General features: G+C 55.3%; 8 protein-coding genes across 8 annotated transcripts; 4 read left to right on the top strand and 4 right to left on the bottom strand.

Annotated features, from left to right (window-relative positions):
* Positions 1 to 31: 31 nt before the first annotated feature.
* On the bottom strand, positions 32 to 2,188 carry LAESUDRAFT_719676 (FAD/NAD(P)-binding domain-containing protein). The gene is made up of 9 exons (XM_040907677.1): positions 1,931 to 2,188; positions 1,663 to 1,880; positions 1,519 to 1,590; positions 1,065 to 1,465; positions 996 to 1,013; positions 766 to 939; positions 613 to 702; positions 500 to 550; positions 32 to 448 (listed from the first exon to the last, which is right to left on the bottom strand). Exons 1-9 carry the CDS (start codon positions 1,975 to 1,977, stop codon positions 110 to 112), a joined length of 1,410 nt encoding a protein of 469 aa, XP_040770821.1. The 5' UTR covers positions 1,978 to 2,188; the 3' UTR covers positions 32 to 109.
* A 746-nt stretch (positions 2,189 to 2,934) lies between these two features.
* On the bottom strand, positions 2,935 to 3,912 carry LAESUDRAFT_754292 (uncharacterized protein; the record flags this gene model as incomplete). The annotated part of the gene is made up of 3 exons (XM_040911868.1): positions 2,935 to 3,511; positions 3,571 to 3,746; positions 3,808 to 3,912. 3 exons carry the CDS (start codon positions 3,910 to 3,912, stop codon positions 2,935 to 2,937), a joined length of 858 nt encoding a protein of 285 aa, XP_040770820.1.
* A 969-nt stretch (positions 3,913 to 4,881) lies between these two features.
* Positions 4,882 to 6,409, bottom strand: LAESUDRAFT_40073 (scavenger mRNA decapping enzyme). Its single transcript, XM_040902309.1, has 7 exons — positions 6,221 to 6,409; positions 5,971 to 6,152; positions 5,819 to 5,914; positions 5,665 to 5,765; positions 5,317 to 5,612; positions 5,160 to 5,254; positions 4,882 to 5,102 (listed from the first exon to the last, which is right to left on the bottom strand). Exons 1-7 carry the CDS (start codon positions 6,288 to 6,290, stop codon positions 4,980 to 4,982), a joined length of 963 nt encoding a protein of 320 aa, XP_040770819.1. The 5' UTR covers positions 6,291 to 6,409; the 3' UTR covers positions 4,882 to 4,979.
* Positions 6,410 to 7,210: 801 nt separating this feature from the next.
* Positions 7,211 to 8,044, top strand: LAESUDRAFT_623726 (Cloroperoxidase; the record flags this gene model as incomplete). Its single annotated transcript, XM_040903308.1, has 2 exons — positions 7,211 to 7,726; positions 7,811 to 8,044. Coding segments are annotated over 2 exons (750 nt in total), but the record flags the coding sequence as incomplete, so codon positions are not given.
* Positions 8,045 to 8,785: 741 nt separating this feature from the next.
* Positions 8,786 to 9,310, top strand: LAESUDRAFT_606690 (uncharacterized protein; the record flags this gene model as incomplete). The annotated part of the gene is made up of 1 exon (XM_040903125.1): positions 8,786 to 9,310. A coding segment is annotated over one exon (525 nt), but the record flags the coding sequence as incomplete, so codon positions are not given.
* Positions 9,311 to 10,798: 1,488 nt separating this feature from the next.
* LAESUDRAFT_719669 (uncharacterized protein) lies at positions 10,799 to 13,151 on the top strand. The gene is made up of 6 exons (XM_040907676.1): positions 10,799 to 11,380; positions 11,454 to 11,880; positions 11,929 to 12,538; positions 12,593 to 12,708; positions 12,764 to 12,858; positions 12,916 to 13,151. Exons 1-6 carry the CDS (start codon positions 11,197 to 11,199, stop codon positions 13,116 to 13,118), a joined length of 1,635 nt encoding a protein of 544 aa, XP_040770816.1. The 5' UTR covers positions 10,799 to 11,196; the 3' UTR covers positions 13,119 to 13,151.
* A 1,128-nt stretch (positions 13,152 to 14,279) lies between these two features.
* Positions 14,280 to 15,686, top strand: LAESUDRAFT_639807 (Clavaminate synthase-like protein; the record flags this gene model as incomplete). Its single annotated transcript, XM_040903559.1, has 7 exons — positions 14,280 to 14,425; positions 14,486 to 14,608; positions 14,662 to 15,028; positions 15,084 to 15,155; positions 15,209 to 15,297; positions 15,360 to 15,604; positions 15,634 to 15,686. 7 exons carry the CDS (start codon positions 14,280 to 14,282, stop codon positions 15,684 to 15,686), a joined length of 1,095 nt encoding a protein of 364 aa, XP_040770815.1.
* Positions 15,621 to 19,814, bottom strand: LAESUDRAFT_719667 (glycoside hydrolase family 92 protein). The gene is made up of 16 exons (XM_040907675.1): positions 19,581 to 19,814; positions 19,277 to 19,436; positions 18,988 to 19,204; positions 17,895 to 18,487; positions 17,747 to 17,839; positions 17,595 to 17,687; positions 17,500 to 17,533; positions 17,437 to 17,450; positions 17,256 to 17,386; positions 17,179 to 17,197; positions 17,014 to 17,122; positions 16,652 to 16,962; positions 16,477 to 16,593; positions 16,324 to 16,418; positions 16,044 to 16,260; positions 15,621 to 15,984 (listed from the first exon to the last, which is right to left on the bottom strand). Exons 1-16 carry the CDS (start codon positions 19,697 to 19,699, stop codon positions 15,922 to 15,924), a joined length of 2,385 nt encoding a protein of 794 aa, XP_040770814.1. The 5' UTR covers positions 19,700 to 19,814; the 3' UTR covers positions 15,621 to 15,921.
* Positions 19,815 to 20,531: the final 717 nt, after the last annotated feature.

Below are 20,531 nucleotides of genomic sequence, written 5' to 3'. Positions count from 1 at the left end.
CATGTGCACGCTGTGTCTTCGTCAAGGTAAGTCGTCCCAACCGCCAAGTCTATCCATCATGAATCGTGAAAACATATGCAGGCATATAAAGTAATGTACCCCAAAAGCGCTATCTCGCCTGAGCCTTTGCTTCATTCATGTACATGAACTGCTCGATTGCCCACTCCGCAACCTCCCATTGATCGTCAAATCGCTCGCGCCACTGCCATTGCCATTGGCCGTAAAGGGCCTTACCAAGCTCATCCAACTGTTCCTTCTCATCTGCGGCTTCGCTACCGTCATACATACCGGGGCAATTGAACTCGCACATGCGTCCGGTACGCTTTGCACGTCCGAGAACGGTCTTTGCAAAAGGCAGTCGGACGCTTTGGTAGATGCGTAGGACCTCCGGCACTCGCGATAGCGTGCACAGTGGATGGGCGAGGAGCCGTCCGAGGATGTAAGCGTCCTGTCGAGCCTGCGTAAGTTCGCTTGTTCATGAGGCTGGCTGGATGCTGACCTCGATGCTTTGTCCCGCACCGGCGCCCAGATGGGTCTCCATAGCGTGCACCTACAGATGCGAGCATGTCAGCGATGTTTGTCATAATTTTTTGCCCGTTGGCCGATACGCACTGCGTCACCCAAGAGTGCTACTCGACCTGATACAGAAAACGGCAAATCCGCGATCATATGGATGGCCCAGCGAGAGGGGTCCTCGACACACTGGCAGATACAATCCGACCCACATCACCGGCCTAGCTAGAAAAGCTCTGCCGTTTCACGCACCTCCAACATCTCTTGCACTTCGCGCTCCCAATCGGTGAGAAGGTCCAACAACTCCTGTTTCGGCACGCTTTGAACCCACTTCCCTTCGTATGTAGTCCCTTCAGCTTCCGGTCTTGTTTTGAAGCCAATGAAAGTGATGAAGCTCCCATGTGAAACAGGATAGGATACGACATGCTTTGTGATGCAAGGCATTATCGCAACGAGCAAGGATCGCGGCTGGTAGTCCTCACCTTAGACTTGCCGGAATACTGATGCAACTAATCAATATGAATCATGAACAGTTTCGGCATAATGCTCACACAAAGTGTATACCGCAATGCTTGATGCTCCGGGTTCACTTCTTTCAGCTTCGCTGTCGGTATGAGGCACCGATATACGACCATCCCTGTCCATTTCGGCGTGGCTGCAGAGCATCGAGCGCAACTCAGCCGGTCGATCGTAGGAGCACAGTCGCGGCGGTGGGCAAGTTCGTACATGCAAGCGCGAGCGGCTGACTTGATACCATCCGCGCCGATAAGTATATCGGTTTCTGCAGTGGAACCGTCGGTGAAATACAGCGTGATGTACTTTGCTCCGCTGTCTGCATCACTGAAATCTGTATAGCGGAGTAATCTCTTTGAGGTTTGTATGGTGCATGACGAAGGCACATTGCGCAAGAGAACTCCAACCAGGTCGGCTCGGTGCATACTGGAGGATCCATCTGTAACGAAATATTTGAGCTTGGATCATGTCTGTGAATCACACTGGGCTTACACGGCAGCATTACCCTGTGATAGGTGTATCCACCCTCTGATTTATCTCCTCTCCTATAAACAAATCCAGGGCCTGTATACCGTCCGCGAGTCGCAAGTTCAGTCTAGGCGATTGCGACCGAGTTAGTTGAATGTGAGCGCTCACCCAATCCTTTACTTGGTGGTCTTACTGATGCTGCCGCTAGCTCTGCGTCAAGCCCAAGCAGCTCCATCACTCTCCATGTGCGCTGCCAGACAGTGATACCTGCACCGAAGGTACTAATCTCCGGACGCGCCTCATAAAGAGTTACTTCGATCGGTGAATCTTTCTGTTCGTGTCGCCCGAGGACGACCGCTAGCGCCAGGCCGGCAACTCCACCTCCACTGTTGACGCGAGTCAGTCAACTGAAGAGTAAGCGAGAAACGCTACATGCCAGATTGCGACGCGGAATTTGGGCTTACAGGAAGCTGCTGTTGACATCGTAACCTGCCGGGGGAGTGAACAAGAGTGCCAGCTGGGTGAATTCCAAGCCCAAAAACCATTCCGTCTCAAGCATGGTGAATTGCTCTTTCAGCGATGGACATCTCGCTTCAGCGGTCAAGGAATTACGGATTCACGGGGACATCGGAGTTCCGAGGCTGCGTTGCATCGCGAGAACTTGCGATGTCTCTGATAGACCCGTGGCCATGGAGGACCGGAGGGACTCGAAGGGATGGGAAAGGGACGCGACTTGTAATCGTACGTGAGAAGCTCTTGAACCTGATAACGAACGATAAGCGACACCATGGATGCTGATGTCAGGACGTTTCTCAGCTAGGAATCATGAACTCGCGGTGTAACTGCGCACCGAGATTGCGCCGGCAATCATCTTGCGATAGAAAGCCGCTGGATGCGAATCATCGACCCACATTATTGTAATCGTCTTTGGCATGGCCGCTCTTGAATATAGCGGACTAATCTGTTTGAAGACTATACATTCTGCCCAGCGTTAACATGTCGATGACAATACAGCACGCAGTCAGCAGTTTCAGAATGTTCTTTGCTGCGGCGCATGAGACGGCCCATCAAGGTTAGCATGCTCCTGGTACTCACTTCACAGATGACGGCCGCTAACACTGCGTCAGATCAGCACTCATACAATGCTTGTCCGACTGCTCGATGGCCCTTTCGACAGGTAGTTGTGCATCTTAGCATCTTAGTGAGGTCTGCTTATAAGCGACAATTTCAACGCTGTGTCATAGCGCGTACGTGATCCCGATCCCTCATGCTACCCCAAGCTGAATGTAAAGAATAAAACGCTAAAGAATTGCTTATTACTATAGACTCCTTGTAATAATGATGATACTCGACGACGCTTCTGCACAACTATACATACAAAAGTCGCTGGCATATGAAGGTCAATCGTACACTCTTGTTCGTGGAAAGTCGTGAGTATAACTATCCTCTGTTTGAAGAATCCGATGTGTCTGGCTCAGATCCAGGGGACGTGCCATCATTCTCCCATGGAAGAGGTGCATCTGGAAGCTCGAACTCGATCTTTCCTCTGGCGCGCAGCCCTGAGGCGGGCACCCCAGGCGGGGCATGCAAGGCGACCAACTTGAAGAGAGGATAACACAACTGTCTCGCTTCTTTCTCGGCAACTTCCTTCTCTCGCAACCGGACACCTCGCGCCTTCCAATCGCAACTATGTGTGCTCGTCTTCCAGCTCAGATCGATGCCTCCTCCAGCGCTCACAGGAAACCCCAGTGCAGCGATGATGGGAGCAGATGCGCCGAGACCGACTGTGACCTCACGCTTCCTGTCCCATGTGAGCAAGCGCGCGTAGGAGCGACAGGTATAGCCCTCGGAGACGATGACTTGGTTTTTCCATTCCTGGGAGGAGAGCAGACGAGATAGGCGGGCGGGGTAGGTGATGCTTGTGAGCTGAGGCTCGTACATCGCAAGCAGAGCGGCGCGTTGGCCGGAGAAGGAGAACTTGTATTTGAGATGCGCATCCGCAATTGTGTCGAATGAACTGCGGGAAGGAATATGGTTAGCGGACGCATCGCACTGGTACGCTGGTGTAATGCGCACAGATTCACATTCGGGTCAAATGATACCTCCTTCGCGTTTCCAGAAGTAACCCACCGGATTTGGTCGCATCCCCTGACCTGTTTCGTGATATCATATCTCTCCGCAAGACCGTCCTTAAAAATGTTGCCTTTGGGCGCAAAGGATCCATCTTTCTGCAGGTAGCCGTAGTCGCCGACCTATATTTGATGCGTGGAGACATGTTGGTAAGCACTCGCAAGAGTCAGCAAGTTTACTCACCTCGACTGGGAGTAGGGGATCCCAACTTGCGTAACAGTTTGTAGTCTTGTACAAGAGCGAGACGTAATCTCGTTCACCCCTACGACGATGAAACCAGTTTATCATGCTATGTAGAATCGAACGGCACCAAAGCAAGTCTGGGGGACTCAGTAACAAACTGCGCTGGGGCTCCTTTAAATACACATGCCTGACCTGTGCTCCGTGGTGCTTATACGTGTGGTCGACTTGTGATATTGCACAGCCGGCTCATTCGAGGAATTGGTGTATCTGTCCAGGGCCCGTGCAAGCACGACCCATCATATGCTTGGATATCCACTACCCCAGATAGGACGTACAGTTGAGTATATATTGACTGTCACATCATGGTCGTCGCGCGAAGACAGACCGTCTCGCCGTTCCAGGGTGTGGATATAAGCGCCCGTACGTATTGGAGCACGCCAGTGAGCTCCAGCTCCTCATGACAGTCAGACGTCGACCCATGAAGGAGCGGAGCTTGCCTATTCAGTCACTGCGGGCACCAGGCGCCGAAGGCGCAGGTGAGACGGCCGCTTGAATATCTGGTACGAAGTATACGCTGCCACATCCGAGCGGATCGATGAAGCGTGCACGCAATGGTCGAGGCGTATTATATCGCGTAGATTCCTGCAGAGACGAGGCGTCGACGGAAGCGAACAACCACGTTGTGAGCAATGGGGAGAGGATAGCAGCCTGACGTAAGGTCCGCCCGATATTTCTGCTTGGACGGCACAAGGTCAATTCATATACATCAGCATGTAGTCGTATAGACAGCACTTCGCACAACATGAGAAACCTACAGTGTGGTCAGAGCTCCTATGTCTAAATCCACAGAGAATTACAGGCCGACATAAACAACAGAGGATACTTCTTTGAACCATGGTCTTTGATCGCAGTGCTGACTCCCGGCGGCCAACGGAGGCGTTAGATCTTGAGAAGGTGTACCACGTATGCACGGACATCGCAGATCATCACGATCTGCGACAACCTTCGACGCCAATACCCCAGCACCGAATAGCGTTGTGAGTTGGAGATCGTGACGATCTGCAGCCATTTTACAACGACTTTGGTACAACGAGAACAAGATGGATGCACAAATTTGAGATCGTTACTGACCTGGCATCATCCAAATAGACGATGCGCATCGTTGTCCGCATCTAGTAGACAAAGTCGCTCTGGGCGGCGCGCATCTTGTCAAAGAGGCCGTGCTGCTCGCCGAGAGTGTAGGTGAGAGTCATGCGCGCGAACATTGAGGGGCCATCGTCAGGATCGAGTTCGAGCTGATCATAGTCATACCGTCATCAGCTCATGCAACGTGCAAGGGGATTGTAACATACAATAGAAATTACATCATCCAGAAGGTGAGCCTGTCCGACACTCATCCCGAGCAGGCCTTGGAATTCAACATTGACAATGTGCACGTGAAAATGATCTGCGCGATTCAGCGTGATCAAGTATCAGGGCTCGGTTGATCACCATACCGGCAACACTCACAGTACGACGGCTGGTAGTGCACGTACATCCTCAATGAACCACGCTCGAGGCCCCACTTCTCCTGCACAACCCGCGCAGCCTCCTTCCGGATGCTACGCAACATGGGGATATGGCACTTGTGCAGGTCCCGCAGGCTGCGGATCGTGGGCGACGTGCTGATGGCGACGAGGTAGAGTGAGGAGAGCGTCGTGCGGTCCCACTTCATGTCGGGGAGCATGACGTAGCCGTACTCGGCGACGTCCTCGCGATGGAGAATTTGCTCAGTTTCGAAGCGTCCTTCGAGGATGTCGACAACCCTGCGCGGGAGATGCGTGGAACTGGAAGGGAGTTGAGCGAGGAATGACTGACCATTGCGTGCGGGCCTTGGGGAAGGAGTCAATGTACGGCTTCACGATCTGCTCGTACATCGCCGGAGTCTCATGCATGATGAAGAACTTCTGCGCTGAATACTGCATGCAAAGTGAGCGACACGGTGCAGAGATGTTTTTTTGCCCGTCGGCACCTTGCGAATATGGACTTCGGTCGCAGGATGAATGATGTAAATCTTGAGATCGGGTCTTTCGTCGGATGGTGTCAGCCAAGCAAGTAACCATGTATACTAGACAGCACTTGATGTAAAATTCAACAGACATACGGGAAGTCCGCGGGACTTACGATGTCGTTGCTCCCGAGCAGCTTGATATCCTTCAAAGATTTGGAGAGTATGTTTTGGGCGGTGTCTGCAGTTAAGGCCAACGTCTCGATGCGAACGATCGCCGGCGATGGTGCATCAGTCGTGGAAGCGTTGTCTGCCTTTGAGAAAGTGCCCAAGATGGTGATGGTGTGCGTGGCGGGATCTTCGCTCACCGGACGGTTAGCAAAGGCAGTCTGAACGTGATGAATAGAGCCAGAGGCTTTTACATACCATTGTTCAGAACACGGTCAAACTGGAAAAGACGCAATGCAGCGATATCCTTCAATTCGAGTGTCGACATGTGAGACAGATTGAGAAGAGTGATTAGCTACACAACAGTACATCAAACCAAGTTCTGGGGAGTTTCGACACTGTTTTGCTCGTGGTGAGCGAGTGGCTGCGAGTGGGCACTGGAATAGAAGAGGTAGACGCCCAAACGTGTCGGCGCTCTGTTCCACTTTCCATCTGCGACAGAAACAGATCATCGATATCGCTCGCTGCTGCCACTACGGATGGCTTTATCAAAGCTCTTCTGACTAATGGTCATTTCTGCGACAGTGACTGTGGTCCATTCGTCGTCTGGAAGTACGTTTTGCCTGTTGCTTCCCCGCATAGGCAGGTCCGCTGACGGGTACTTGGCTGATACTTACGAGAGGTCCACTCTAATGGGCGCAGAAGCACATCCAGATGTTCTGTTCTGAAGCGATGGCCAGGCAAACCACTGAGAATACACTCCGACCTGGGGCAATCACCCGTGAAGGAGCGTCCAGACTGTGCAGGCTGTGACGGCGCTTCGTTGTATGTGGACAGCCTTGGTTGTTGTCCACAGCATATCACAACTTAACCGGACCCGTAGCGCTTGAGGCGGTGAGCGGATCGTCGGTGCGTGCCTCTTCCCGTGCGAACGTCGGTGCGGAGATCTCTTCATTCCGTGCCCAACCTCAATGTTCAACTGGTTGATCGGCCTTCGTCACTCGTGCCAATCCCTTTCTGTCATTCATTTCCCTTGGGTTGGCGCCTCCCCTTGCGCCCGCTCGGAAGCCTGCCGCGCCCGCCACCAACACCGACTAGGCCTTTACATAAATTGCCTCGAGTGGACACTCCGCCCTAGCAGGTTCGTCCCCCTCCCGCCCTTCCTCCCCTCGCCAGTCCGCCATCGCCTTCACCACCATGTCCACCTCTGTCCATTCATCCCCCTCCGTTCGCTCATCCACATCCGAGCACCGTCACTCGACCGGCTTGTGCCCCGTTATCGGTCCCGATTCCCGCGCCTACTGCCCTCCTCAAAAAGGCGATAGCCGCTCGCCATGCCCCGCCCTCAACACCCTCGCCAACCACGGCTACCTCCCCCGCGATGGCAAGTGCATCACGCCCCAAGTCCTCATGCACGCCCTCGAGAAAGGCTACAATCTCTCCGGCCCGCTTGCCTGGGTCCTCGTCCGGGGTGGCTTCTACCTCCTCGGCCAGCGCCGCGAGCGCATCTGCCTCCGCGATCTCGCGCGACACAATTGCATCGAGCACAACGCGTCGCTCATCCACCGTGACGCCCACGAGCGCGACGAGTACGCGCCGATCCGCAATCACCTCGAGATGATGGATCTTCTCCTCTCGCACTCAAAGGATGGCGTCCTCATGACCACGGACGACGTCGCGCGCGCACGAGTTCATCGAGAGCTTGAGTATGAGAACGCGATGGACAGACTGCACGCAGAGATCGCGCGGGGCGAGATGGCCATCGTTCTCAACCTCTTCAACAACCCCGCGTCATCAGAGGACGCGGAAGCTGGCCCGTCGTCTTCCCGCAGCTCACTGCTATCAAAGGTGAAGCGCGTTCTCGGTATCAAGCCGAAACCACAGACCGCGCCCCTCCCAGGCGTGCCCAACGACATCCTCCGCACCTGGATGCTCGAAGAGCGTCTCCCGGATGACTGGCGGCCATACCACAAGACCGGGCTTCTTCATGTCATCCGGACGTCCAACCACCTGCGTCACTCGATGGAGACAACTGAGAAGGAGCTCGACGTCAACGAGATCCGCAGGGAGAATACGCTCAGGAAGCAGACCGCGTTGGCGATCGCTGCGGAGGCGGAGGAAGACGAGTTCAACGTCGAGCTCGAGCAGGGTGAGATTGGAGACATGCCGTTGACCGAGTCGCCGCTGCCGTCGAGACGGCTGACCGCATTGATTGCGCCGCCCCCTTCTATGCACAATAGGACGCCGACAAGCACCACCGCTTCAAGCGGCCCACGAACACCCACCGAGAGCGAATTCTCCGATCCCGCTGTTGCTTCGTCGAGTCTGCTTCTCCCCGATGTTCCCTCTCTTTCGCCGCCGCCATTTGTCAGGCGGCAAGTTCTTCTGATTGACGAGGTCAAGGCGCCCCTCAAGGAGACAGTTGTGGAGCCGACCTTTGGGTACAGCAACGAGTCGGAGCAGGTCGCTGAAGCAGTGGAGATGCCGAGATTGGTCGCTGCTGCAAATTAAAAAGTTGTTCTCTTGGGTTCCAGTGCGTCTCTGTAGCACTAGCATATTGTACTCGCTCTCTCGCTCGCTTGCACCTTTGACTATGATACTTCGTATAATGTATGCACAAGCACCACCAAATGCTGTCAATGTAGGGCTATCGGGGAATACAGGGCGTGTTCGCCAGTCCGATTGTTTCGAGCCACATCGCACGCGCGGACCTACAGGGACCCATTCCGTCGTAGACCATGTAAACGGATGAGTCTCCTCCTTACTACCATACATGCATCGTGCATGCATCCTCCCGCCTTATGCTCCGCCCGTCTATCCTCCTCGTCAACTCGCTGGCCAGACCCCGTCGGCTCTTCATCTCCGCTCCTCCTCCTCAAGTCGACCTTCCAGGCGCACGCGTGCCGGCTTCCTCGTGACCAACAACAACATAGCAGCAGCCCGCGGGGCTGCGTAGACGAGTTCCTGGAGCACCTCGTCGGAACTGTCCCGCGCGCGAAGCGGGCGACGCACGCTATGTGGGCGTGGAGAGGCTCCTCGCCAAGCACGCCGGGGACCACGGCTCATAGCGTCAAAACGGGTACGGCGGTCCCCTCCGGCAGCTCTGACGGCGGGGAATCTGGCGCGGGAGACCGTCTGGCGCAGCTGCTGGAGCTCTCGAGATCCGAGGACGTGATTCTGGTCGTGTTCCGGTGGTATGGCGGTGTGCAGCTTGGCGGGCAAAGGTGGAAGTGTATTTCGGCGGTCGCGAAGGAGGCGCTGGAGAATGGCGGGTTCTTGGGTAATGGACGGGATGGGGGGGAGAGTGAGCGTTTGAGAGGCAAGGAGAAAGGGCGGTCCCGCGGAAAGAAGTGAGGTTGTCGGGTGAGTATGCGGGCCTGCCACTGCTGCTACCGTCAGTGCATCTCATATATCCCAGCCTCTCGTCGACTTGATGGATGCCATTCTGGACGCATGTCACAAGGAGAAGCCTTGCGCACCGTGATAAACACGATCAACTTATTCGCTTCAATATTGACTCTGCTGACACAAGGCTCAGCGTCGTCATTTGGCATGCATTGCACGTCCGCTGCGATGAATGTCGCACTCGTCTCGTCTCACGGAACTAGGCCAGATATAACTGTCGCCGTACGCTGCACTCCTCCATGCCGTGCGGACATTCGTTCACATTCGCGCCATGTTCAATCGACGATAAACGTGTCTCACAGGCAACGAGGCATTCGCTTCGCATGTGAGTGGACGCTACAATTCACTGCTGCTCATCCATGTTACCGACAGCGCGTTTGCCTTAGTCTTTCCGCCCGGTCTCACCGTCGAAATCTCCGATTCAACGAATACTTATCCATTCGCTTGCGTTGGTCGACACATTGCTTGCGGTGGAAGCAGTGATGTCCTGGCATGTTGGAGTTATGGAGGCTGCTTGGGCCAAGAGCGGTGGATATGCTACTGGCCCTTACTGAGCCATCGGATTGCATGTGAGATTGAGCTTACGCATTCGATAGATATATAAGACACAGCGATTGCATGCAGCACGTAGCGGACAGAGTAAGCGCCTCGTATAGTTCTGAAATTGCTATAACGTAGTGCAGAGGTTCAGCGGGCAGCGCCAGCTGCAGGTAGAGTTTCTAGTAAACGGGCTTGACATGTTTGTCGTGCCAGTAGTCAAGTCCCGTCCGATGAGCCCAAGGATCCAGCCAAGAGCGCAGGGCAGCTCTCCTTTGGCCTGCTCGCCGCGGTCAGAGATGCCGTGTAGAAACCGACGCTCACGGCACTGTAATCTTTGAACCCACTGGGCCGCTTGTCTACCCGATGTCTGGTGTGTGCCTTACTGTGCTGACGTAGTCGCAGGTGTAGGTAGTAGAGCTTAGAGGTTGCCCGCGTTCGTCTTCTGGTCCTTGGAGCGTGCGTTCGTCTTCTGAATCCATTGGTCGTGTCAGATGCGTGTGTAATGCAGCACAGAGCAGAACGCCGATTGCATCGTTCCGAGCACCAGCGCGTGTGCTCCTCAGAACGTTTCTGGGTGGTCGCGCGTGCAGGTACAACGAGCAGAGAGCCAGGCTGAGACAGCGACAGACTAAGGTTCGCAGTCCGCCGCCCTCAGTGCCAGTCGTCTGGGAACGAAGTCTGTCGCCGAGGACAAGGCCCCAATGATTCGGTTGTTCAAAGTTTCCTTTTATGTCCGGACAGTTACCAAAGTTAGTAGTTTCTCACGCGATTGCATCCCCATAGCCAGAAAACCCCACGTCTTCCTTGTTACGCTATCCACTGTCATTCGCATGTATATAAGGGCGCCCTCCCGCCCACGAATGGAGCCAGTTTAACCCTCTGGACTAAGACCTGTGCACTCGGATCAGTATTTCGGCTGGTCACGCGCTACGTCTTCGGATAAGCCACGCGAATAAGTCTCTCATCGTACGCTCTCATCGCCGTACTACTTTCATATTCTACTCGACCAGTATGGTATTCTAAGTCGACGACCCATCGAACACTGCCGCGCTTTCAGGCAACAATCCCCTCTTCAACTGGTGACCGACGTAGGGGCTTAGATCGTTGCAGCGGATGTGGAGCGAGCTGTCAGAAGCGGAGTCGATTTTGTGGCCACCGAATGTGATTGGACGCGGTCGCGCGTGAGCAACGTGGCGCAGCGCGTCTACGGACTTGCACACCAGCTCTTCCTCCCACCTCCTCGGTCTGCTCGCTGAACACGCCGACAATCGACGTTCAGCGTGCCCCAAATGCGTCTCCGGCTCTCTCTGGTCATCCCTTACCTCTTGGCGGCGCTCTTGCACGGCGCAAACGCAGAACCAAGCGGTTCCTCGCTCTACCCCCCAGGGCTACTCCCACTCATCAACCAGGCCAACGCGCTCCTCTCCGCGCGCCAGTTCCACGATGCCGCAAAGGTCTACTCGGACGCCATAGGTGCGCATCGTCGCGCACTGTTCTCGCAGTCGACAATTTCCAAGTGAGAGACCCATCGCTAACGCGCTTGCAGAACAGTCTCCGATCGACTACCTGCTCTACTACAAACGAGCGATGGCCTACTACTCGCTCAGCCGACTACCCGCCGCCCTCGCCGACCTCGACAAAGTCCTCTCCCTCACCCCATTCGACAAGGCCCACCTCTACAGGGCGCGCATCCTTACCAAAGAAGGCCGCTTCTCCGAGGCCCGAGAGGCCGCCAAGAGGTACACGTCCGACGCGAAGGACGAGGAGGCGCAGGAGATGCTGCTTGCGATAGGCGAGGCAGAGTCGGCCGCGAAGAAGGCGGAGAAGGCGATGCGCGCGAAGCTGTGGACGGCGTGCGAGGAGGCTGCGACGACTGCGCTCCGCACGGCCTCGCACTCGGTCGACATCAGGCGGAAGCGGGCGGACTGTGCGCTGGCGGCGGGTGACGTCGAGGGCGCCGTCGGCGACCTAACGTGAGTCGCACTCCATCTATCCAGATCCTCCGTCCACATCTCCTGCAGCCGCTTGACGCACCTCACGACCCCGTCAACCGCGCTCCTCATGAAGATCTTCCGCCTCTCCTACTTCCTCGGGCCCTACTCCCCGGACGACGCCCAATCCTACGCGCTCACGACCCTCAAAGAATGCCTCAAGTTCGACCCGGACTCCTCGCAATGCCTCCCCGCGCACCGCCTCGTCAAGTCCCTCGACAAGCAGTTCAAAGCCCTCCACTCACACCTCGACGCCTCCGACTTCCGCGCCGTCCTCTCCCTCCTCCTCGGCACATCAAACGCAGACGACGGCCTCCGCTCAACGTTCGAAGCCGCGCTCGAAGCGCACACAACGCGCGCCGCGCTCCAGATCCCCTCCGCGCTCCCCGCGCCCCACGCGAAACGCACCTCCCCCCGGCGACAAGCCATCCTCCGCGCGCTGTGCCGCGCGCACGTCAAGCTGGGCGACGCGAAGCGCGGCGAGCGGTGGTGCGGCGCGCTGTTGGAGATGGAGGGCATGCGGGAGGACGTGGATGGGTTGGTGGGCAGGGGCGAGGCGTTGTTGGGCGACGAGGAGTGGGAGGAGGCGGTGCGGGCGTTTGAGCGGGCGTTTGAGGCGAGCGGGCGGGCGGATCCTGAGGTGCGTCGTGTGCTTAACCCGTGAGGGCGCGGACGCTGAGTGTGATGTGTGCAGATACATCAGCGGTTGCAGAAGGCGCAGAAGCTTTTGAGGCAGTCTCGGAAGAAGGATTATTACAAGGTGTTGGGCGTGCCGCGCGATGCGGACGCGAAGGCGATCAAGAAGGCTTAGTGAGTTCCCTCCCACTCACTATCGCGTTCAGCTTCGCTTACCGTGTGCGCACAGCCGCGACACCACGAAGAAGGCGCATCCTGACAAGGGCGGGAGCGAAGCGAAGATGGCCGCAGTCAACGAGGCGTACGAGGTGCTCAGCGATCCAGGTACGTTCACCCCCCCTTCCCCTCCGGTGCACCTCGTGCTCATGGGCGCCCACACAGAGCTAAGAGAGCGGTTCGACAACGGCGACGACCCGAACGACCCGATGTCTCAGCAGGGAGGGCACCCTTTCCCTGGGGGGCCGGCTGGGGGCGCGGGTGGTGCTGGCGGTGGTGGGCCGCAGCAGCAGTTTATGCATTTCTTCCAGCAGGGCGGATTTTTCTTTCGGCAGAGTCCGCCTGGGCAGCATGGGCGTGGACATTGAGAGCGTGTTGTTTGGAGTGAGTTTGTCGTGGACTGAGTTTGGCTGAATGGATGTGAGTTGGTAGATTTTCCTGTACCGTGTACGATCAGCTATGTTGTTGCTAGCTTACACCTGCACAAATTCATCTTCGCAAGACGAAGTTGAGTAACGCATGAAACACCAGCCTGGCTTGGACGGTTGTCCGTGCAAGACGCGGGCACATTAATCCGATTGTCTGCACGGACGCGGTCATAGTCGACGTGTAATTTGCCGTTCGATCTGCGATCGGGTGTGGTGACGTGCACGCGTCAGATCGCACACCACGAATATTTGCACGGTCTCGCCACTGCCCTGGCCGCGTTGGGAACCCTTGACAGGGCTGGTCAGGTGAGTGAAGCCGGTCGACATCGGGTAGCCAAGACCGTTCAGTATCAAAATCATCAATACCGCGTGCGATCAAATGTCGCTCGATGCAGACTCGGCCGCGGAGTGCGTTTCATCAGACGATTACATACTGATCGGACGACAGATGGGACGGGAGAATCAACCGACCAATGTACACGCGTGTGCCAGTGGCATCACGAGTTCTTGATCCATCCGATCTTCGCGTCTCTTACCTCTCAATGGTCTTCTACGAAGCTATGGGCCCATCATCCGATATTGAATTCGTATGCTTCGCTCTACAGGTTTCCCAGGTGCGTTATCGCTCTGACGTACAACTCTCTCTGCGAACCCCGACGACTGTCCACCCGCAGGCCTTCCGCTCACTCCCAGACTGGGCCGTGTTATAAAGTCCGGAACTGAATTACCTGATCTCCCTGGAAAACAGCGCCTCCGAATTCAAAGCTCTGTACGCTTCAGGCTCATGCGAAACGTGATACCATCCGATGGCGCGTTCTTCTTGACCGTACTCCGAAGCTTCTTTCTCTATTCATTCCGTAGGCGGACACACGCCCGGCGTAATCGACTCCACAGGTGAGGCATCCTCACGCGTCAAATTCGCGAAGACCACGGAGAGCAGTTCTCAAGAAACGAAGCTCGGCGCGGAGTGCGGCGGCACAGGTTGATCGCATGACGACACGTTCAGAACATATATAAGTCGTTACAGCCGGAGCTCAATCGCCAATTCCTCGAACCCGATCATCCACTCTCACCAACCACTTTCTACCAACCCAACCGCCAATGCCAGGTCTCACCTCATTCCCCCCCTTCCCGGACAACGTCCCAACACACCCCCTCCTCATAATCGACTACGCTCTCCTGAAAGCAGGCGACGAAGCAGAGATCGCCACACTCTGGAAGGCCGCTACCGAGCTTGGATTCTGGTAGTAAGCAATCATCGAGTTACGGTATGGTCCATCGAGAGCTGACGGCGTCATCACTGGCAGTCTCAAGAACCACGGCGTAGACGAGGAGGCGAGCGGGATGTTCGACATGGGAGCCGAGACGATGGCCTTGCCGCTCGAAGAGAAGCTCAAGTTCGAGCAAGGCGAGGAGGGCATGTCCTTCGGGTCCGTCGCTCACGCATTCGCCACACTGCTTCGCTCACACCCCCCGCCACCAGGTACAAAGCCGCAGGCGCGAACGCGACGGACGAAAACGGCACGCTGGACACAGTCGAGTTCATCAACGTCTCCAAAGACGACGTCCTCGCCTTCCCAACGCCCATCCACCGCACCTACCCCTCGACCGTCACCGCCCGCATGGCCTCCACCATCTCCCTGTTCGTTCGCAAGTCGCTCGAGGTGAACGACACCCTCCTCGAGATACTCAATGATCGTCTTGGATTGCCGAAGGGCACGTTGGCGAGTATGCATGCGATGGAGGAGACGAGCGGGAGCGAGGCGAGGTGCATCAAGAACCCGCCTCGTCCTGGTGGGATCTCTGAGGAGAAGGCCGCTATCGGTGCTCACACCGATTTCGGCTCATTAGTACGCATTTTATCCAATCCTGCAGCCGCACTTCATGACACTCACCACCGCACAGTCGTTCCTGCACAACCGTCTGGGCGGCCTGCAAGTAATGGCCCCAGGCACTGACAAATGGCAGTACGTAAAGGTATGTCTCCACTCACAATCATGCAAGCTTCACTCTGACCGATCCTCAAATAGCCAATACCGGGCCACGCAATCTGTAATCTAGGAGACGCCATGACCATCTTCAGCGGTGGAATCCTCAGGTCCAACCTCCACCGAGTCGTGTAAGTTCCTCTACGCACGCTCTCGCCTTCAATTAACCTTCTCTGACCATTCCGCACATCAGTCCTCCCCCCGGCGCACAATCCCACCTCGAGCGCTGGTCCCTAGTCTACTTCACCCGCCCATCCGACTCCGTCCTCCTCGAAGCCCTAACAGACCAGAGCCCCATGATCGCCGACGCGGTGTCCAGAGCCGAGAACGCGAGCATATTCCGGACGGGACAGACGTCGAAGGAGTGGTTTGCGAGGCGGATCAGGAACCAGCGTACCAAGAACCGGAAAGTGAGCTGTCGTGTTGATCGTGGTGGGTGTTTTTGAGCTTATTGGGTGACTAGGGAGCGGAGACTTGGCGGGCGAGTCGTGGGACGGAACATCGTCCTGATGCGGCTTAGGTTACTCTAAGTGCTTTTGTAGCATTGATATTCGTCTACTGCATCCAATCAAACAGTAGCGATGTACATGATACAGCCACAGACACTTCTTTTCAAGAAACATGCACTTTCAACTCGTATCGTACAATCGCATAGCTTTTGGAAAGCTTCGACTCTCCGATCCGTCATGCAATATTTCCGACAGGATATCCGCGTTTCCGCCAGACGATGGCTTTACGACGCTCATCAAGATCGGTTAAAGCTCGTCATGCACGTTCTTTTTCTCATCAGTCTCGGAAGAGGTGCTCTCGCCACCCACCTAAGTCCCGGTTCAACCGCCTGAACGCGACCACAACTCAAACGCAGCAAGACACTCACCAACGTCGCCGACGCCCACGCCTGAGGCTCCGCACTCATCTCAAACACGATCTCTCCGCCCGAAACAATCTGCTCGTGTCTGATCATCGGCACCTCTACCGATTCACCATTGACGGTGAGCGACTTGACGTAAGGCATCGATGGCGCGCCCTTGGAGGTGATGACGAGTGGGCGATTCGCGTTAGGGAGGTCGATCGTCACCTTGTCATAAAACGGCCTGAATGTGCCAAGTTAGATTCATTACTGGAGCTCAGGATGCGCAGATAATGAGATCACTTACGTTCCGACAGCGTACTCCGCCGATACAGGGTCCACGGGGTAGAAACCCAATGCAGAGAAGATGTACCACGCGCTCATCTGTCCGCAATCTTCGTTCTACAATCGAAGTTACGATCACTACGCATCTCTTCTGAACCAGAAGAGCGGGACATACACCAGATAGCCCATTCACGGACGAATTATAGTTCGATTGGGCCACTTCGCGGATACGCTCCTGGGATTTCGACGCAGCACCTGCGAGTGCATACAGGTATGGAATATGATGTGATGGCTGTGGTATCCAATCGTGAGACCTCTCATTAAGTACACATAGCAAGAGAGCAACCCACCTCATTTGTGTGATCATTGTGCCCTCCATCGAAATGCTCATCCAGAAACGCTACGAAAGATGCATTTCCCCCACGGCGCTCAACCAACCCAGGAATATCCTGTATCACATCAAAGGTATACGCCCACATATCACCCTCGGTCCAGCCCTGATCCTGGCCCGCCCACGAGTCATTCGCGTCGCGAGCCTCCATGAAGCCCGTGTCGGAGTTGAAGATGGTGAATGGAGCGGTGAGCGCGCGGTTGCGGAAGAAGGTCGCGTTCTCGGTGTAGCCGAGGTGTTCAGCGAGGGTCGAGACGGCATAGTCGTCGTCTGCGTGATCGCTCGTGAATATAGCAATGAGAAGGAAGCAGAGTGGCTTACAGGCATAGTCCAGAGTTCGCGAGGCAGCCTCAGAGTGTATGTCGTTCGCGACCCAACCCTTCTCTTCGTACACAGAAGACAAGCCCGCGCGTACTTCATATCCTACTCCCTAAGACATATCAATTGAATTGAGGGTCCCTTGCATATCGTCTTCAAGGAACTTACCTCTTCGCGATCATAGTAACTAAAGGCATGCCGTGATTAGGCGGGAGATGCGACGTGATATCATAAACGGGACTCACGAAATTGTCCAATCGTCAACAGGCGGGACGGTCGCATCTTTATATACCGCCTCATATGCCAAATCCACATCGAAGCCAGTGATATTCTTGATGACAGCCTCAGTAACAAGCGAGTCGGCATGCGTGGCCACCTGCTAGATGTCAGCCCGTATATTCCTGTAGAGCCGGACCGCCGACCAACCATGATGTTCGTCTCTATCAAAAGCGGTGAGAACAGCGGATGATAAATATTTGGGCCACCTACCCACAATGTTCTTCCACATCGGCAGCCAGCCACTCTGCAATCGATATGCTGTCAGTACAACGCAGCTCTGATTGTTTGATCTGCCAACCATTCACCTGCTGGTAGTCCTGTAGCATGCTCCTAACCATTCCCGGAATTCGTTCAGGAGCGAGCAGGATTTGCCATGCCCATTCGGCACGGTATGTATCCTAGCAGTGCACCAGACAACTTCAATAATAGCACATTCCATGATGATGAGGCGACGCACCCATATTGAGTACCCAGTGTATGAATCGCCCTCGTGCACGCTGTCATCGTACCCCGAATAGTATTCTCCGTCCTCGTCTTGCTCGTATGGATACTGAATGCATGAGCCACTCAATAGGCAGGCACACGTGGTGCGTTGTTGCACTTACCTGAAGGGTATGGAAAATCCCAGTGTAGAATACCGCCCTCTGATCGTCACTCGCGCCCTCGACCTTCACCCTGCCCAATTTCTCCACCCACGCCCCCCGCGTCCTACTCGCCGTCTCCTCGAGGCTCGTCCCATCTGGAACCTCCCTCTCCAAGCTCGCGCGCGCCTTTTCCTCGCTAATGAACGACACGCCCACCCTTACGTCCACGACCGTCGTGCCATCTGCAAAGCGCGCATACGCAGACAGCAGTGATCCCTCGCCGCTCTCTGCATCCTCCGAGGTGCTTCCGTTCTGTACTACCCCGTACGCGACCAATGGGACCGAGAAGCGCGCGCAAAAATGGCCCGCAAACGATGGCGCCGGGCTCGGGCCGAGGATCCTGTCTTGCCGCTCGGGGTTACGGCCGCAAATCTCTGGTAGCGCAGACGCGCTGGTGCCCAGCGGGTACACGGAGATGGAGCCAATGGGGTACGTCGGCCAGCTGCCGTTGGGCGAGGCGGGCGAGCCGAGGATGGCGGCGCGAGTCGCCTCGAGGAGGATGTATGGTGACGTATCGACGGGGAAGGTGAAGCGGAGGTGGCCGACGCGTGAGGCTGTGGAGGAAGAGCGTTAGTCAGACTGCGGTTTAATCCTCTGGGAACGGAGGTTATTCTGGAAATAGATGGTTGCTGCACTTTTTGAGCCAAAATAATCTCGGCGCATTCGACGACCCTGTGCGCACAAATCGGAGAACTGTCAATGTCATCGCATGCATCAGGGTTGTCGTACGCGGGTCCTTGGAGACACCTTCTGCGCGCGTCAGAAATGAGTGCGGAGACTAATACAAGATCCGCGGCAAAACATGTAAATAGCTCTTTCGTTAATCGGTATTCCATATAGTGCAAAAACAATCCCAATTGCCGGAGAGCCGACATCACGTCGGAGCGCCATAAGATGACTACGATGCGATGCGTTTAGGCGTGTCGCCGACGCTGATTAAAGAGAATACCACCGAGCCATGTTCGGCGAGGAAAATACCTCACGCTTCAAAACGGCACAATCAGCAGCATTTGCCGCGACGTGTTTCCAAAACTGCGTTGAAACATATACTCACTTGCGCTCATTTCAGCTTTGAGTACTCCTCCGCCGTCTTCCTCGGGTACGGCGAGGTTCACAGCGTAATAACTTGCGCTCACAGCTTCGCTGCGACCATTCTCGTCATAGACGATCTCCATACCGCGCTCATCGAAGTTGCTCTTGACCGTGCCAACCCCCGGCACTACGACTGCTTGACCAGACTCGCCCATCCAGATCGCGGGTTGATGGGTTCCCTAGAGTAAAGGGCATATATAAGCAATGAAGTGATTTCCAACGCGAATGGTGATCTGTACTAAACGACCCACCTGAAATCCATGAATAGACGTGTGTGAGTAGTTGTATGGCGTGACTGACACGTAATTCTGTGTCGTCTGCGCCGTCCAGCGGGTCATCCCGAACGGAGGAGCAGTGCTTGGTATCATTCCTCCAGAACCATTGGGATCCCCGCCTCCATTCCCAATCAAACTATACGAACGCGTCCCGTCAGCTCGCTCGCCAAAAGCAAGTCGAAAATTTGACAAAAGGAAATGACAACGAATACGGATGCGCATCTAACACATCGGGCCACAGCACAGCATTAATCGTGGTTTAGTTGGTCAGAAAACGTACGGATCGACCGCATCCACTTCATCGCTTGGAGGCTGTCTGAACTCGGGCGGAATGGGCAGCTTTGCCAATACCGATGGCAATAGTAGAGCAAGACATAGAACGGAGCATAAATGATGCATGCTCCTGGCCTCAATTGAAGAATCCTCAGCTGCACGCTAGATTTCTGCAAAAATTGATCCAACTGGCGTGAATGGATAGCTATGCCAATGAATGGAAAGAAAGACGACGGTGCCCGACCGCAAGGCTTGAGCCGCGTGGCGGAAATGCGGGGTCGGCGATTGCCGCGCAGATCTACGACCAGCGACGATGCCTCCATTCAGTACCACTCTACGTTTGACTAATATTACACCGTTATTGCTTGCTCGTTCGTACCGCGATTATGCGATACTCTTCTCCCTCTTGCTGATAGATCTCCTTGAGAAAAGAACATTCGTGCTTACAGTGATCGTGGTGGATCCGGTCGTTGTTCGTCAATTGTAAAAGCTTCACATTTAATGTTGTGACGCAGCAGCATCAACATGCATATCAACTATAACTAATGATATCCCCTATATGTGGGTATGCGTGTTACTTCGCAGCGGCGCCGTTGCGGTCCGCGTCCATTCAACCGTCGATATCGTCTTGAATGCTGCGCAAAGGTCAGCTGCTAGTAGCTAGCGTGCCTGACCGCCGCACGGCTCACAGTTGCGACACCTTCTCGTCGAGCGTCATGCGCGGCAGACGGTCGTGACAGATGTGGCGTGGCTGTTGTGATACAGCGTCCAGCAGATTGTTATGTTAATCATTCTCAATGACTTTGCAATCAATGCCATGCAGGCCAGAATGATAATTTGTGATACTTGAACATCCAATGCATGGTTCTCCTCACTTGAGGTTGTGGCACTCATCTTCCATCCCCTGTGGCCCACATCAGATCAGTTATCTGTCAGTGTAACGTACTATGTCCATGGC

This window comes from Laetiporus sulphureus (genome assembly GCF_001632365.1).
Source record: "Laetiporus sulphureus 93-53 unplaced genomic scaffold LAESUscaffold_1, whole genome shotgun sequence".
NCBI classification, from domain to species: Eukaryota; Fungi; Basidiomycota; class Agaricomycetes; order Polyporales; family Laetiporaceae; genus Laetiporus; species Laetiporus sulphureus.
Note: the sequence above shows the minus strand (reverse complement) of the source record. Positions and strands in the feature narration are given on the sequence as shown.

Bases quoted from the DNA above. Each gene is read 5' to 3' on its own strand.
- LAESUDRAFT_719667 (XM_040907675.1), bottom strand. From the start codon at position 19,699: ATGCATCATTTATGCTCCGTTCTATGTCTTGCTCTACTATTGCCATCG. The intron at 19,437-19,580 runs GTACGTTTTCTG...GCGTTCGTATAG, and splicing joins GAAGTGGATGCGGTCGATCC to TTTGATTGGGAATGGAGGCG. The intron at 16,963-17,013 runs GTAAGCCACTCT...GCGATCACGCAG, and splicing joins GCGAACTCTGGACTATGCCT to ACGACGACTATGCCGTCTCG.
- LAESUDRAFT_719669 (XM_040907676.1), top strand. From the start codon at position 11,197: ATGCGTCTCCGGCTCTCTCTGGTCATCCCTTACCTCTTGGCGGCGCTC. The intron at 12,539-12,592 runs GTGCGTCGTGTG...TGATGTGTGCAG, and splicing joins GCGGGCGGGCGGATCCTGAG to ATACATCAGCGGTTGCAGAA. The intron at 12,859-12,915 runs GTACGTTCACCC...GCGCCCACACAG, and splicing joins CGAGGTGCTCAGCGATCCAG to AGCTAAGAGAGCGGTTCGAC.
- LAESUDRAFT_719676 (XM_040907677.1), bottom strand. From the start codon at position 1,977: ATGTCAACAGCAGCTTCCTGTAAGCCCAAATTCCGCGTCGCAATCTG. The intron at 1,466-1,518 runs GTAAGCCCAGTG...ATTTCGTTACAG, and splicing joins TCACAGGGTAATGCTGCCGT to ATGGATCCTCCAGTATGCAC. The intron at 551-612 runs GTGCGTATCGGC...TCGCATCTGTAG, and splicing joins TAGCACTCTTGGGTGACGCA to GTGCACGCTATGGAGACCCA.
- LAESUDRAFT_40073 (XM_040902309.1), bottom strand. From the start codon at position 6,290: ATGTCGACACTCGAATTGAAGGATATCGCTGCATTGCGTCTTTTCCAG. The intron at 5,915-5,970 runs GTAAGTCCCGCG...AGTGCTGTCTAG, and splicing joins TGCTCGGGAGCAACGACATC to TATACATGGTTACTTGCTTG. The intron at 5,613-5,664 runs GTCAGTCATTCC...TCTCCCGCGCAG, and splicing joins CCCAAGGCCCGCACGCAATG to GGTTGTCGACATCCTCGAAG.